At 42.3% G+C, this 14,354-nt stretch overlaps 2 protein-coding genes across 3 annotated transcripts; both read right to left on the bottom strand.

Annotated features, from left to right (window-relative positions):
- Nucleotides 1-1,818: 1,818 nt before the first annotated feature.
- On the bottom strand, nt 1,819-5,432 carry smtna (smoothelin a). Of its 2 annotated transcripts, XM_044046090.1 has the most exons (8): nt 5,253-5,432; nt 4,751-4,839; nt 4,468-4,543; nt 4,259-4,384; nt 4,116-4,173; nt 2,968-3,082; nt 2,689-2,840; nt 1,819-2,539 (listed from the first exon to the last, which is right to left on the bottom strand). In XM_044046090.1, the coding sequence occupies exons 2-8, from the start codon at nt 4,835-4,837 to the stop codon at nt 2,392-2,394; spliced, it is 762 nt and encodes a 253-aa protein (XP_043902025.1). In that variant the 5' UTR covers nt 4,838-4,839; nt 5,253-5,432; the 3' UTR covers nt 1,819-2,391. The 2 variants fall into 2 exon arrangements, with proteins under 2 accessions (XP_043902025.1, XP_043902026.1); XM_044046091.1 differs by lacking the exon at nt 5,253-5,432 and having other exon boundaries at nt 4,468-4,539; nt 4,751-4,814.
- A 2,945-nt stretch (nt 5,433-8,377) lies between these two features.
- Nucleotides 8,378-14,323, bottom strand: slc35e4 (solute carrier family 35 member E4). Its single transcript, XM_044046081.1, has 3 exons — nt 14,073-14,323; nt 11,728-12,344; nt 8,378-9,043 (listed from the first exon to the last, which is right to left on the bottom strand). Exons 2-3 carry the CDS (start codon nt 12,323-12,325, stop codon nt 8,520-8,522), a joined length of 1,122 nt encoding a protein of 373 aa, XP_043902016.1. The 5' UTR covers nt 12,326-12,344; nt 14,073-14,323; the 3' UTR covers nt 8,378-8,519.
- Between the last annotated feature and the right edge of the window lie 31 nt (nt 14,324-14,354).

The raw sequence follows: 14,354 nt of genomic DNA, 5'->3' as shown, positions 1-14,354 counted from the left end.
GATGATGATGATGATGAGGAACTTCAGACATGTCTTGAACTGCACTGTTGTTGATCTAACCCTCTGACCCTTTCTATGAAGCAGAAATGTTGGTGATCACTGTGGAATCGTACCCGTGCTTAGACCAGGGGGGGTCAAACTCATTTTAAGTTCAGGGGCCACATTCAGCACAATTTGCACATTGAGCCACAGGTATCTGGAACTGCAAAATCGAATATTTTCACAAATCCATCCAGGGGATGGGCCGGGTTCTGGCCCGTGGGCCATATGTTTGACACCCCTGGCTTGGACCTTTTTGTCTTGGAACTCAGGTTTGTCTGAAGGGACAATGTCAAAAGATACTGTAGGTCACAACAACAACAAGAGCCTCCCACCATGTTGCTCCTGTTCCCTCCCACACAGAAATTGAACACCTCTTTTTAAACATTCATGATATGCTAATTGGGGGGGGGAGAATCACCTGATCATTGAATTAGATTTTCCAAAAACAACAGGGAGTCATATACATGTTTGTATTAAAACCACTTTAAAAGTGCAAATGCAACTTTACATTTGCCAAACTTTAAATGTGCAGACCCACTCTTTAAAGATGACCCATATTCACCATATAAATCATAACAAGAGCAAATGTGTGCCTATGTTTTTCTCTCACTATTTCTGCAACAGCCCATTGTTATTTTTGAGGAGTTACATTTCAATATCAATCAAAAAAATAATCATAATTTAATGTCATGCATGCAATTTAACAAATCATTCTTCAGGACACAATCTACAAATCTCGGTGCACTTGTTGTGTGTCCTGACCCAGTCTCTGCTCTAACATGTAGATGACATGTTAGAGCAGACTGAGTAGCATCATAAAGGATAAGTTACAAATATGTATATATATATGTATATATATATATATCAACATGTAGCTGCAATGGGTCTGTGTATCTCACGCATCTCGTTACATGTCTTACCTTTTTTTTTTTTTTTCTCTCTCTCCAAGGTGAACCGTAAAGGTGATCTCACAAATCCACAGAGGGGAAAAGCATCAGTACGTCGGTCACACACACACACACACACGCACGCGAGGGGAGGGCAGGGTCCACTGATGATGGTCTGGAGTACAGGGCGACCCGCACAGCCTGCGGGACGGATGCGACCTGGTGAGTACCGTGGACAGCGGACGTGCCCGTCACGGTGCAGACCGGCTGCGCCGCGTCGCGTCGCGCTGCACCGCACCGCTACCGCGCTGTCAGGACAGAAGTCGGTCGCGTTGGAAGTGTCCGGGCTCTTGCATGTTGATGTTTGCACTAAAATACAACAGCTGATGAGGAAACATTATCCTTCTTACAGTGTTTGACTATAACGCAGCGGCGGATTGGACGGAGCAGCTGTGCGCTTTTCAGTCAGCATCCTGCCTGCACCTCTCTCTCTCTCCCTCTCTCTCTCTCTCTCTCTCTCTCACACACACACACGCGCGCGCGCGCGCGCACTCACACGCACCTGAAGGGCGGGCTGCAGAGCAAAAACAGGCACAACAACAAAGGTCTGTTCCATCACAGCCAGACATCACAACCATCATCTGTCCCATCAGTGACGACATTAATTTCCCTTAGCTGCTCAGTCACTGATATAGTGACAATCAATATAGCTCTAGTAATTACACAACAGTATACGCGTTTAAAAAATATATATGTATAATATAATTCATAATAATATAATACAATACAATACAATACAATACAATACAATACAATATAATATAATATTATATTATATTATATTATATCATATCATATTATGTTATATTCATAATAATCACATTTAAAGTCAGGGGAATGCTGTATTTTATTGTGACGTTTACATTGAAGTCCTGGAGAAACAAAAGACAGTGTGAGAATAAAAGTGTCCTTATTTTATATTCTGCAGGGGGAAAAGTAAACTTGAAGATTGTTTTGTGGCTTTGAAACATGTAAATTAAAAACAAAACACAACACTCTGTTTTAAACTCTTACATACAGCCCCTTTAATACTCACAGTCAGGCCCCTCTACGACATCACTGATGCTCTATGGCTCTGACTGGAATTAATGCAGATGTGTAATCTCAGTGGAATGTTACTGATCCCTCGGAGGCACCAGCTGTCCACCGAGAGACACACAGACACACGAGTCCCTGCAAACACACACACCCACTCACCCAAACACACACCAGTCGAAATACTACAAATTAGACACAGTGCATTAACATTCACAAGCTTTTTACTCAGAGCAAATCTGGGGTCACAGAAATAACAGAAAAAAATATAATATTCACTTGAAAACAGTACGCAAAAATCATCCTGCATGGTTTCATTGTACACAAGATGACGTCACGCAAGCTTGTGTGTGACTTTTCGGGGAGTCTACAGTCGCTTTTTTGTTTTCACCAGGCCTTTCTCCACCAGGCTGCGGTAGAACTCCTGAATGTACGTGTACACGCACTTCCAGTCGGGCTCTTTCATCCTCACTAAATCGTCAGGGTCGAGCAGAGGGGGGCAGCCTGCCAGTCTCCTGCAAGCACAGAGCAAATTGTCACTGACAAATGGCACAAGGCAAACAATGACCCAGAAAGTATCGTTAAAAAACACATTACTCATAATCTACAATCTACTGCTGCACATGAGACATCTTCATCGTCATATAAGGAAGTGAGAGCTCACTCTGCAGTGCTGAAGGCCAGCTGGAAGTTTTCCTTGGGCTTGTTTGGGTTAAGGATCGAGTACTCGAAGGCGTCTGGGAAGAACCGGTGCACCAAGGCACAGAAGGCTATGCCATCTTTCCAACTTGAGGAGAAGTTCTGGATGTCCACCCCCTGTTTCACACCAGAGGGGACTCAGTTTGGAAGAAATGGTGGCAAAGAACGAGACATAGGGGGCAGAGCTATGTATAGCTCCAGAGGGCAATAATTCACAGGCGTAAGAGAGTCGGGGCATATTTACCTCATAAGGCTCTGTTTTGGCCCGGCACCAATCCAGAAGCATCTGTTTGACATTTTTAGCGTTGGGTGTTGCAGCAGGACATTTCTGGACTGAGGCTGCAGCAGGACTGGCCTTGCTGAGGAGAAGAGACAGAGATACATCAGGGTTATTCAGTAATTGTTACGGCACGCACAGAAATGTTTATTTTGTCCCTTTTTGGGTGGAGGAGATTGCTAAACATGTTGGAAGACTTTGCTCCAAAGACGAGGTTGTGCTCCCATTAGAGGACACTGTTGCTGACACATGAAATCATATGACATAGACTTTTCAACTGTGATTTAGGATTTGCAATGTTGTTGAAGAACACTCAATAGTTTAAGTTCCAAATATTTGTGTCTTTCAGTCCTGAATATCCATCAATCAATAAATTTGACTGGAAAAAAAGAAGAAAATCTCGTTACACTGACCCACAGGCATAAATGTTACTCACCGACCTGTTTGGCAGTTTATTATGATAAAGTATAGTGTCCAGCTGATTCAGACGATGTAAATATCAACTAAACAGTCCTCAGAGGTCTCTCTCTACTCCACTCTCCTTCATGTAGTGTGTGTTCTGTGTGTTTTGGGGGGAGATTATGAGAGATAATGTGAGAGCAAAGGCGAGGGCGTGGGATATATCAGCTTCTGAACTTTATTCAATATCCTCTGGGTATGAGAATTTTGACAAAATGTTTCAGAGACAGACGACAGATGTAAGCTTTAATGTAACCAAACTAGAGTGTATATAAATAAAATGGATGTAGCCTTCCAGTTAGAAGATATGTGAATTGACTGATGCCATGACAGTTTTTACAACAGGACATTCACATATCTCAATCCCACGGGTGTCCACTCAAATGTACCGCGTTTTCCTCAAAATTGGGATGTACTTCACAATATTGACATCAAGTTCTACTGAAGAAGACGGTAAGAAGGTAAAAGATGGCTGGACAAATCAAGTGGGAATTTTCCCCCACAGACTTCCATTCAAACAGACTCTTCTTTTTACGAGCAGAGTCTGCTGCTTCCACCCTACCTCTCAGGATTCACTTTCTAACTGGAAGACTCTGTCTTCTTTTATATATAATAATAACATGCATGATCTCCTCCTGTGCTGAAGTGTGACTCACCTGCCTGCTGTTCTGGTAAACGGGGTGGAGGCTGACGCGGAGGCCTGTCCAGGTGGTTCTGAGAAGATGTAGGAACATCAAAAATAATATCAGTTTCGATATTTACAGAGGTGTCAGAGAGTAACTCCATCAATCAGACGTACTGTGCATCGATGGCTGGTTCATGGAGGCTCTGCCTACGCTCACAGCTCCGCCTGCTCTCCCTCCTTTGCTCAGGCCCTGCTGTCTCAAGTCCTGCTGCCTCGTCCCTCGCTCCTGTTCTCGCTTCTCTGATGACACACGGGGAGGAGAATTTAGAGAGCAAGCACAGTGTCAAAAGAGCAACAGAGGTACGAAGACATTCATTTTCTACCCCTCTTCTTCTTCAGCAGGTCCCTTAATGCAGCACGAATCATTCGCCTCTCATCGAAATCTGTGGCGTTGTCTAGCTGTGAAAGATGAACAAATCAATAAACCCATATATGTCCCATCCATATACAAATCAGGGAGGCATTTAAGAAGATTTTTCAGGCTATATTAAACAACAGGACGTCATTTTGTGTGGCAGCCTATTTGTTCTCACCTCCCATATCAAACACTATTTGGTTCACCACCATTTCATTAACATGAAGGTGAGAGGTCAATCATTAGCTCACCATCTTGTTGAGAACCTCTTCATCTTCGACAGCTGCCAGAGCTTCGCTGGTCAACGGAGCCGATCCACTGTCAGTTTTTGGCTCCATGTCTAAAAGAGAGAGTCAAACACACAACTGAAATGTTTCCAATCCAGACTTCTGACATGTAAAGAGAACAAGTTGAGCTCAGAAATCAAACAAAAAGTGCTTAAAAGCACAAAGACATCTGTCATCTGTTCGACTAATAATTCGAAAACATAAACATTCGTGTGAGGTTGAACAGACACAAACGTTTGTCTTGAGTGCAGCACTGACGGGGCAAAAGCACGTACAAATATAGTAATGTAGTGGAACGAGACCATTACTGTGAGAATCTGATAACAGCGTAAAACTATGTGCTCAGACACAGTGGAGAGAATAAGCAGATTTTGAACCAAATGGCACAACATTGTTATTAACTATGTATAAAATGTGAAAGAAGAGAGTCAGACCTGGTGGCAGCTGAGCTGCTGTGTCCACTCACCTGTTGATAGGATCCTGTGAGTCAGAAGACGTCTTCAGGGTTCCTCAGAAGTTTTCAGTGCTCCCGTGGGGAGAGCTGTGAGAGTTTAGGTCTGACACAAGACCTCTTGCCACAGTGCTTCATAGAGATTCATGTGTGGAGAGCGAGTGGAGGTCACTTACAACAACCACCCAAGATGGAAAGAAGGTGCTGGAGGAGGAGGAAGGAGGAAGGCGGAGGGAGGAAGGAGGAGGGAGAAACACATCAGGCCCCTGTCGGTCATTCTCGCCTCCTCTTGGCACCGACGCGTGGACGGATGACGTCATGAGAACGTTTTTACTAATGAGGCCTTCCTTTAGTTAAACCTCGCAGTACATTTTCAGGATGCAGGAGAGTTGTGTGGTGGGAAACAAAGGGGTTAACCACCAAAGTAAGCACTGCCTTATTAAGGCAAAATGCTGACCGGAGATCTGTATGTACAGACACAAAGGAATTTCTCAAACGGAGGACAGAGTGTGCACACACACATGCAACACAGTGTGAAGGAACCTCTGGAAGAAAATACCAAATTTTCTTCCTATTAAATCTAAATTTCTCCACAGTTGCACCAGATTTTTTTTTTAATGTTTTTGAAGATCTTGTGACAAGAGCAGACGGACAAATCAACATTTTAATGTTTCCTTTATATTGTCATTTACTTGTCCGACATACTGTGAATGAGGTTACCTCATGGTGAAGGAGGCCCTCTGCCTCCCTCTACTGGTAGAAGTGGTTCAAAACTGGTGTTGGCTCCTTGCGTGTGACCATGAGTGATAAAGACACAGACTGAGCAATGAGGGGGTTTTGTTATTATACCAGTAAGTTTATTTCATTTTTGCAGACCATGACTGTAAAGTCACCCCGGAACAGAAGCACCTTCAAAACGGCTGCTGTTGGCTTTCAAATTGAAAAACGAAAAAGAAAAGAAAAAAACAACCAAAAAACCTAAATAAATAAATAAATCCTCCTACTCCTTCTCCAGTGTGTCCAAATAAGGCATGAGGCAATGTTTTCATTCCTAAAAACCAGGAGATTATACTAGCCATATATTATAAAATACATAAATATAATAACTATTTACATCCGAATAGCTTTGCGAACAATCAAAACCAGTATATACAGTAGAACCCATAGACTTCTCACCAACTGCAATGCAAACTGTTGCTTTGCCCCATGCATCGGCTACTCAGCGTCTTAATATGAATAATAATCAGTGTTTTTTTAAAAAAATGCCTTGATATGAACAAACACAGAGGCATTAAAAGTCCAGGTTAAAGGTCCAGTGTGTCACATTTAAAGGGGACTGTTGGGATTGGTTGAAGTGTAAGATCACTTAATAAAAATCTGTCCAGGGTGTACCCTGCCTTTCGCCCAATGTCAGCTAAGATTTGCACAGCGCCCCCCATGGATGAATGGATGGATGTTTTTTGTAGTTTGAATATAAGCCTTTTTATGTGCACATTAAGCAGGAGTCTTACTTTACAGAGGCTGACATGTTTCCAGAGCAGCCCAAACAGTAGTTTCCTGACACGCTTAGGGGAGGGAGAGAGAGAGTTTGTCACAATCTGCAGTCTCACCATTCCGTATTGTGACATAACAATTCTTACACACTGGACCTTTAACAGTTGAGGTATTCAAAAAAAGACAAACATGTAACAGATATTAAACCAACAAATCCAACGATCACGTCGCAAAAATAAAACTCGTTGGGGATTTATGGAAAGTATTAGTTCAAAAATTATTGTGCATCACAACAGCACGCATGAAATGTAAATCTATGATATGTCAAGTACAAGCTCACCCGCAGGTGTTCTTGTGGCAAAATAAACAATCAGGGTTAGTCCAAAGCAAAAGCCACACTAAGCGAAACAGAGAAACTCCAATGTATGGCTTTGTTGTGGCATGGATGTGCGAGTGACGACCACGTCTGTTCACGGACAGAAAAGTGTTCCAACGATGGCGCAAACATTTGGCATAGTACTATATGCAGAAGACATCAGGCAAAGCAGCGGCATGCTTATAATACCCGACTTTTCTCTAGAAAACAGAGAGAGGTATAGGAGACTGAAGAGATTACATCGTACACGTGTGCATGTACAAGTCACCTTAGAACCAAACTCTACAGCGTGACTCCGCTAAAGATTACTATGGCCATTCAAAAAAATAAATAGTCTTCTTCCAAAAAGTTATTAAAAAAGGGAGATACAATATATGTTTAGTGACAAAATAAAAACCCCGTGGACAAATACTGAGAGAAAACAGTGTACACTCTCCTATCCTAAAGAAGACAAACATGTACATCACCAACAAAAAAAGACAGATGACACTGGTTAGGATATAAGAAGGATAGCATAAAGGACAGCTCATTCATTACTTCTCATCTCCCCTCGGGGAAGGGACAGCTAAAGTAGAGTGGCACTCCTTAGAGAACTCGTGCATCTAATTGTCGAGTTGCAGTGGAAGATGGAAATAATTGGAGTAATTCTACCGAGAGAGCGTCCTCTCACGCTGGTCAAGAGAACAAAATCTAGGCCTTGGCTGTGAAGTCATACGGAGGTTGACGCAGAACTCGAGCCTCTTATTATTGCAGAGCGATGTTTGCTTTGTCCTTCACAGAAAAATCTGCCTCGTTTTATCAACTTCCTGCTTCACATTAAAATAAATAAATAAATAAAATTATTTAAAAAAAATAAGCTGCCTCAAAAAAACAAAAAAAACAGACCCTTTCTTTTGGCAGGGCCAAGTGAATGTCAGGTAACAGTACCAATAATAGAATATTTTTATCTATTTTTAATAAAAATAGAACCTGTTCAAATTGGATGTGCCCTTCAAGCATCGCCCCTCTCTCTGTGAGCAAAAAATGTGCTTCAGCCATTATTAACCAGGATTCGAGCAGCTTCACAGTGGAGTATGAGAAACAGTGTGAATACCTCACGAGGTATCGAACAGTTCGGCGTGCTCGGCCATGCATACACCGAGACAGCTTATGTACAGATGAAGGAGAGAAGTTAGCCGTCACTGTGGAAATAGGAAAATAAAGGCAACCTTCTCCTCTGTGGAGAGTCTAGTTCTATGTGATAAAAGTAGAAATGAATTGGCACAGTGAGGAAGTTTTCTCTTTTTTTTTAATCATTAAATTAAATTTAGAAGCATCTGCCATGGCCTTGTAAAGTCACAATACACTCTGCTGTTCCATAACTCCATGAGACAAGAGTACTAACATTTTATTCTCTCCTTCATCCTTACACTTCAGTCCATCTTGTCTTCCTGTTTACCATCGGATCGCTGCAGATGACACGTCGATTCAGGTGTGACAGAGTTGTCTTCAAACGCATTGTGAACACCCAAGTGTCCCACTCCTTTTGCCGTGGCTCTGCGCGCGTCCAGGTAGCCGACGATGAACTCCGAGTTCTGATAGATAAGCATGCCCGACAATGTCAACATCACGCCGGCGCAGCTGAGGGTTGACAGCTCGCTGCCGAACAGCAGCTGAGACAACAGCAGGTTCCCCACCACGTTTAAGTTGCCGAGGATATGCAGCGTGACGGCCGAGGTGAGTGTGATGACGCAGCAGCTGGCCAAGTTGTACATGACGGAGCTCAGGCAGCTGAGCAGGATGAAGACCCACAGGTGGCGGTCGTAGTGCAGCGGCGACTCTATCAGAGTCCAGTTTTCTAAAGTCAGAGCTGCCACAGTCAAGATGCAGAAGCTGGGAATGGACATCAGGTAGAGCAGGAACACAGAGTTGATTTTCTCCTCCTGGAGTAAGATACCTGAGTGAAAAAAAGAAAAGATATGAATTCAGCAGCTGTAATTTGAAAGACTCCCCTGTTACAGCATGTAACTTTATTGTACCAAGTCCTAAAAGGACCATGATACATTATCAGAGATCATCAGAAAAGATGTTAACCACTACAGCTACAGCACAGTTGATACTGTGAGATTCAACTACTGGTTGGAAATGCCTAATGGTACAAAATCTAAAAAAAAAAAAAGGCCCCACAGCTCCTCTCACAAACATCTTGACACGAGAAGAAGAAAAACCAGGGTCTGCTTAAGAAAGGCTTTTGAAAAAAGTATGATTGTGTGATAATTTCCCACACTTTAACTCTCAATCTCCACCTGTTGCTGACACTTTAATTTCAAAATTAACCAAATAGCATCAATGTTTAATAAAGAAACAAACAGATGGTATGTACACAAACAGAATCTAACTTGTTTCCATGTTTTGGTAACTTTCTGTCAACCACTGCTCTTCAGTGTTTTGTACGGGGACTCCAGTACCTATTTTAAAAGCTAATGGCCACAGTTTTACATATTTTACATATAGCGTTGGATGCACCTACTTGCACAACTGGCTCTTCCTAAATGGCAGGGACGCTCTTTATAATTCCATTGTCGCAATGTAAAACACATGAAATAAACATACATAGATTCTTTACATTGCCCTGAAGGCTTGGACAGTTTCTGTAGACACAATCTCACAAACTGACAACACAAAGCGCAAAATCAATAAGACCATGATCATTCAAACAAAGCAGCATTTCCTTAAAAAGAAACAATATTGTTTCTATATATATATTAGCTAACTGTCAGCATTGACACATTTTGGAAATAAAAAAGGAATCAATAAGGTACATGGGAACGAAAGTATTCTGTAGTGCATTTCACCCAGAAACTATGTTTGGGTTTTCTTAATTTCAAATATTTTGACAGACAGGGTGACAGAATTGTTCAAAATGACTGATAAACTGACTCTTCTCTTCTGTTCACCGATCAACTGCTGTTCAAATGTTGACTGTACAGCAGGAAAAGGACAAGCGATTATGCAAAACTCGCGTGATGTGAGGCAGCAAAGCATATATTTGTCCGTGTGGCCTACAGAATTAGACGTGTGAGGGAAACTGTTAAAACAACAACAAAGATGCACAGAGAGAGAGAGAGGGGGAGAGAGAGAGGGGATGAAAATAGCATGGTGAAACTTGAGACAGCATCGCTTGGCTAGTTTGGATCCTCAAGGTGGACATTAACTTTGAGTCTTGATGACTGAAAATAAATGTAATGAGCACAACTTTCCTCTGTTTTTTGTATTCTGCTCCAAAGCAGGACGCAACCTTCCCTGCCATGTTTGTTTTACACCTATTTAACATCAACAACAATAAACATCAAATAGCGTTCAAAACTCATCCATGCTCTTTGTTGACAGTGTCTGTCACGGAGCAGCTTAACTGGAAAATGTGGGGGTTTAAAACGATGACGTGAAAGTCACAAGCCTGCTGTTGTAACCCGAGGTGGCCCTCGAGGGATGATGTATATGTAGCATCACAATCCTCTGGGTTGAATATCCGCTTTTGTTTTATGTCACAAATTAAAAATTGGGGCCACTGCTATATTTTAAAAGTCTCCTAATGCTCTTTTTTATTTATTTTTTATTCTCTGACAACTTCAGTGTTCTAAGGACTATTGGCGGGCTCATACACCAACTTTAAAGCTGCTTCCTTGAGAACAGAACATTAGATTGACTACTGAAGGCAGCCCATCATGTGATATTAGTTCAAGAAAAGACTCTGTAATCTGTGGCCACAACTTCAGTCTTAGTCTTTTTTGTTAGAGTATTTAGTTTATCACTACACAGGAAGTCATGAATACATATAATGAAAAAAACCCAAAAACAAAGTACTTTAAAAATGTTATTTATAAATTTTTAAGATGTCTGTTTTCTTCTGAAACATGTTGTACTACACATAACAGCCGGTCTTTGCCACAGAACAGCAAACACTTTAATTCTAGCCAATCCAACACATACACACATACTGTTGTTTCTATTATGTTACCGAGGAAACCAGAAAAGACGCCATTGTGTGATGTGAGGGCGTGTTACTAAACTGAGGAGTGAATCACCAAAACACTAAACAGTTCCAGGACCAAATACTGCAGTGACCTCCAAGGAAAATACCAAAATATATCCGTCTGTGGCATGAGAGGAAATTTCAAGTTGAGAGTGGAGAGTGCAAGCCTGTGCCAAGGCTGCTGATTTTTTTTCATTGGGTCATAACCTACATCCCTGGAAAACTATTTTGTGCCATTTTTTTTAAATAGTCACTTTATGCAAGTTAACACATCTCAGAAACTTGAAAGACGTTAAGCAATTTTATGTATTATTTGTTATATTAAACTGTTTTGAAGAAAATGAGCTTCACTGACTTCTAAAGATCAGTATTGGCACCAGCCATGGCTAAACCTGAATCAGTCGTCCTTTCCTTCCCAATACATTCACGTGGCACCAAAATCTGATTTATTTTCCCCCTTGGGTCATAACTCACATCCTCAGGAAATTTCATCTAAAGTCCTTCCTTAACTTTTTTAAATTATGCTGCTCACAGACAGACCAATGCAGCCTGTTGTGACAAACACAACAGAAAACAGTTCAGTGACAAAGTGGAAGTGGTTTACTCACTCTGCTGAATGGACTTGACTCCCCTCAACATGGTTGCTGCAAACACAAAGAAGCAGCCGGTCTGGTCGTACTGGACCTCTCCCATGATGCTGAAGGAGGCTCCCAGGCAGATGGGCATCATGGCTGTGTATTTGATGATGTGATGCTGCTTGCCCAGTATCAGCGTTGATATGGCCAGGGTGAAAAGAGGAGTGGTGGTGTAGATCATTTGTGCAAATGACAACTGGACATAGTTCAGACCCATGTTCCCAAAGGCGATGCTGGCACAGAAGGTCAGACTCAGCATGAACACCTTACATTTAGCATTGGTTGTCAAGTCCTGCTCCCCGGCTGCTCTGTGGTGCACCACACGCAGTTTGATCAGCCCATAGTCCACCACTATGGCTGTCAGCATGTGCAGCGCAGACAGCAGCAGCGGGTACCTGAAGTTGTAAACAGTAAATATCCATTTGTTGAGGCTGGAGATGGTGGTGCCGGTCACCAGCCAAACAATCACAGCTGACAGCAGATGCAGCATCTCAGCCGGTGGCCTCCTCCTACTACCGCCTCTCTCTGGCAGAGTTGCCTCGTATTTTGAGCGGCCATCGGTGCTGATCATGTTCGTATCATTGTCCTCTCTGTAAGGTAACACATGTCGAGTCAGCCTCTCTCAAGTCGACACCTATCAGGCTAAAACTCGCGTGGACGATCCGCGGCACGGCTGTACGCTCCCCCCACCCTCGGAGGCTGTATGTTTTTCGGCACCGTCTGTCGTTTGACACGTGTTTCTAGTTTATACGTCGGGTTTGGTTGTGCAACCGTCTAGCAGAAACAAAACAAAACACCAGACCAGGAGGAGCAGCCGACCGAGGAGAGGAGTGATGGAGAAATGATGGAGAGGGAACGAGAGAAATATATGTTCTCAGGGCGGGTTTGGAAAAACAGTACGCACTTTCTCCACGACGTGGATTGGTTGTTATTATCCCGACATGAAGCAATTGGGTGACGGTGTGTTGCACCACACACTGGACAGAGAACCTCCCCTCTTCCTCTGACGACTTTTTTGTTCCTATGAAGCTGCCCACTGAGCTCATACGCCAACAACTCTGACTTCCGGGTTGAGTGGCCAATAGAGCATGCGTAGTAGCATTACTCCATCGTGCTTCTGGGCATAAAATGTTTCGATTTATGGCAAATTCTACGTCATATTTCGTCTTTACTTAACCTAACCCTAACCTGTTGTATACTGTATAATAATCAAAGTTGCTGTAAAATACAAAAAAGATTTAAAAAGAAAATACATTGTATATAAATCATGAATATCATTCCTTTGCTTTGATTTTTTGTTGTTAGAAGTAGCTTTCCAACACCAAATTCCTTCCCCAATTTGTTTATCTTCAACAATAAAAAAACAGTCACTTCATAGCCTCCAGACAAGAAAGACAAAGCAGACGATCATAACAATATCACCCCTGTCACTTTATTATAAGTCCTATGGACCATCAAAGTGGCCAGTGAGTGTATTTGATAAAATACGAGGTAACTTCGGACACAAACATTCATGTGGGTTGTCATTATAGATATCTCTCTGAATTGCAAAGAGCTCTAATATCAGTTTCAGATATTGACCACATCATTATGACTAGTTATAATTCAAATTCAAATTCAAGATATCTTTAATGACCCTCAATCTACATTCAGTGTCAGATAGTCAGAATGTAGTTGCAGATATCTGAAATTTGAATTAGACACATCTACAAATCAGTTGTGGATATTCTAGATATCTTTAATGACAAAACCCATACACATAAAGTGACGTCATGAACTGAATTAAGGCTGCCTGTGACGTAATTTTGACTAGTAAAAGCTGAGTTGAAGTCATCTGTAACTGCAGGTTTGACTAGTAGGAATGATCACAGATGTCTACAATTATGACTAGTCAAAATTACGTCACACATACATAATGGTAATTCCAGACAGTCTAACTTATTAAAAAAAAAGGCTTGCAATAGGACAGAATAGTGAGTGGATTTGAATCAGTTTTCAGACAAAAAGTCGATGACAGGACTGCCCATTTGTTTGTTGTCCAAAATAAAAGGGTATAAGGTGGGTCATGTTGGGCTGACCTCTGCTGTGGTCACTTGACACCTGCTGTCGGTTTCATGCTAACGTAAGCCCGCAGTAAACAACCCTCTGGGTAACTGAGTAAGGGGGGGTTAGCGCTTGTTAGCTAAGGTTAGCTACAAAACAAGGCGGTTTTTACCGCGGGTAGTCGCAGTTAGCTTAGCCTCCGCCTGATATAAAATACCAGGAGTGTGTTATTCTTATCAGGTCGACGTAAAAAAGACTTTGTCCTTTATTCCTACCTTGTTCTGCGACGAGGACCAGGGCAGCACCGGCAATGACAGCAGTAGCGGCAGCATCTCCTACGTCGTCACCGCGCTGTCAGTGAAACCGGTGCCAGTCCGGACGCTCTTCAGTGCCATTGGTTTGTTTGGTTAAAGGGCGATGTCACGCAATTAATAACAACAACCTCTCTCTCCCTGGCACATGATGAAAGGTGGTGGATGCAACCGCCTATCTAAGAACTATCACATCTTAAATCACGATAGGAAACTTGTGTTAAACGGCTATTTTTGTAACAGCTA

The sequence above is a fragment of the Solea senegalensis genome, linkage group LG15 (assembly GCF_019176455.1).
Source record: "Solea senegalensis isolate Sse05_10M linkage group LG15, IFAPA_SoseM_1, whole genome shotgun sequence".
NCBI lineage: Eukaryota > Metazoa > Chordata > Actinopteri > Pleuronectiformes > Soleidae > Solea > Solea senegalensis.
The sequence above is the reverse complement of the archived record's forward strand: the minus strand, read 5'-3'. Positions and strand labels throughout refer to the sequence as shown.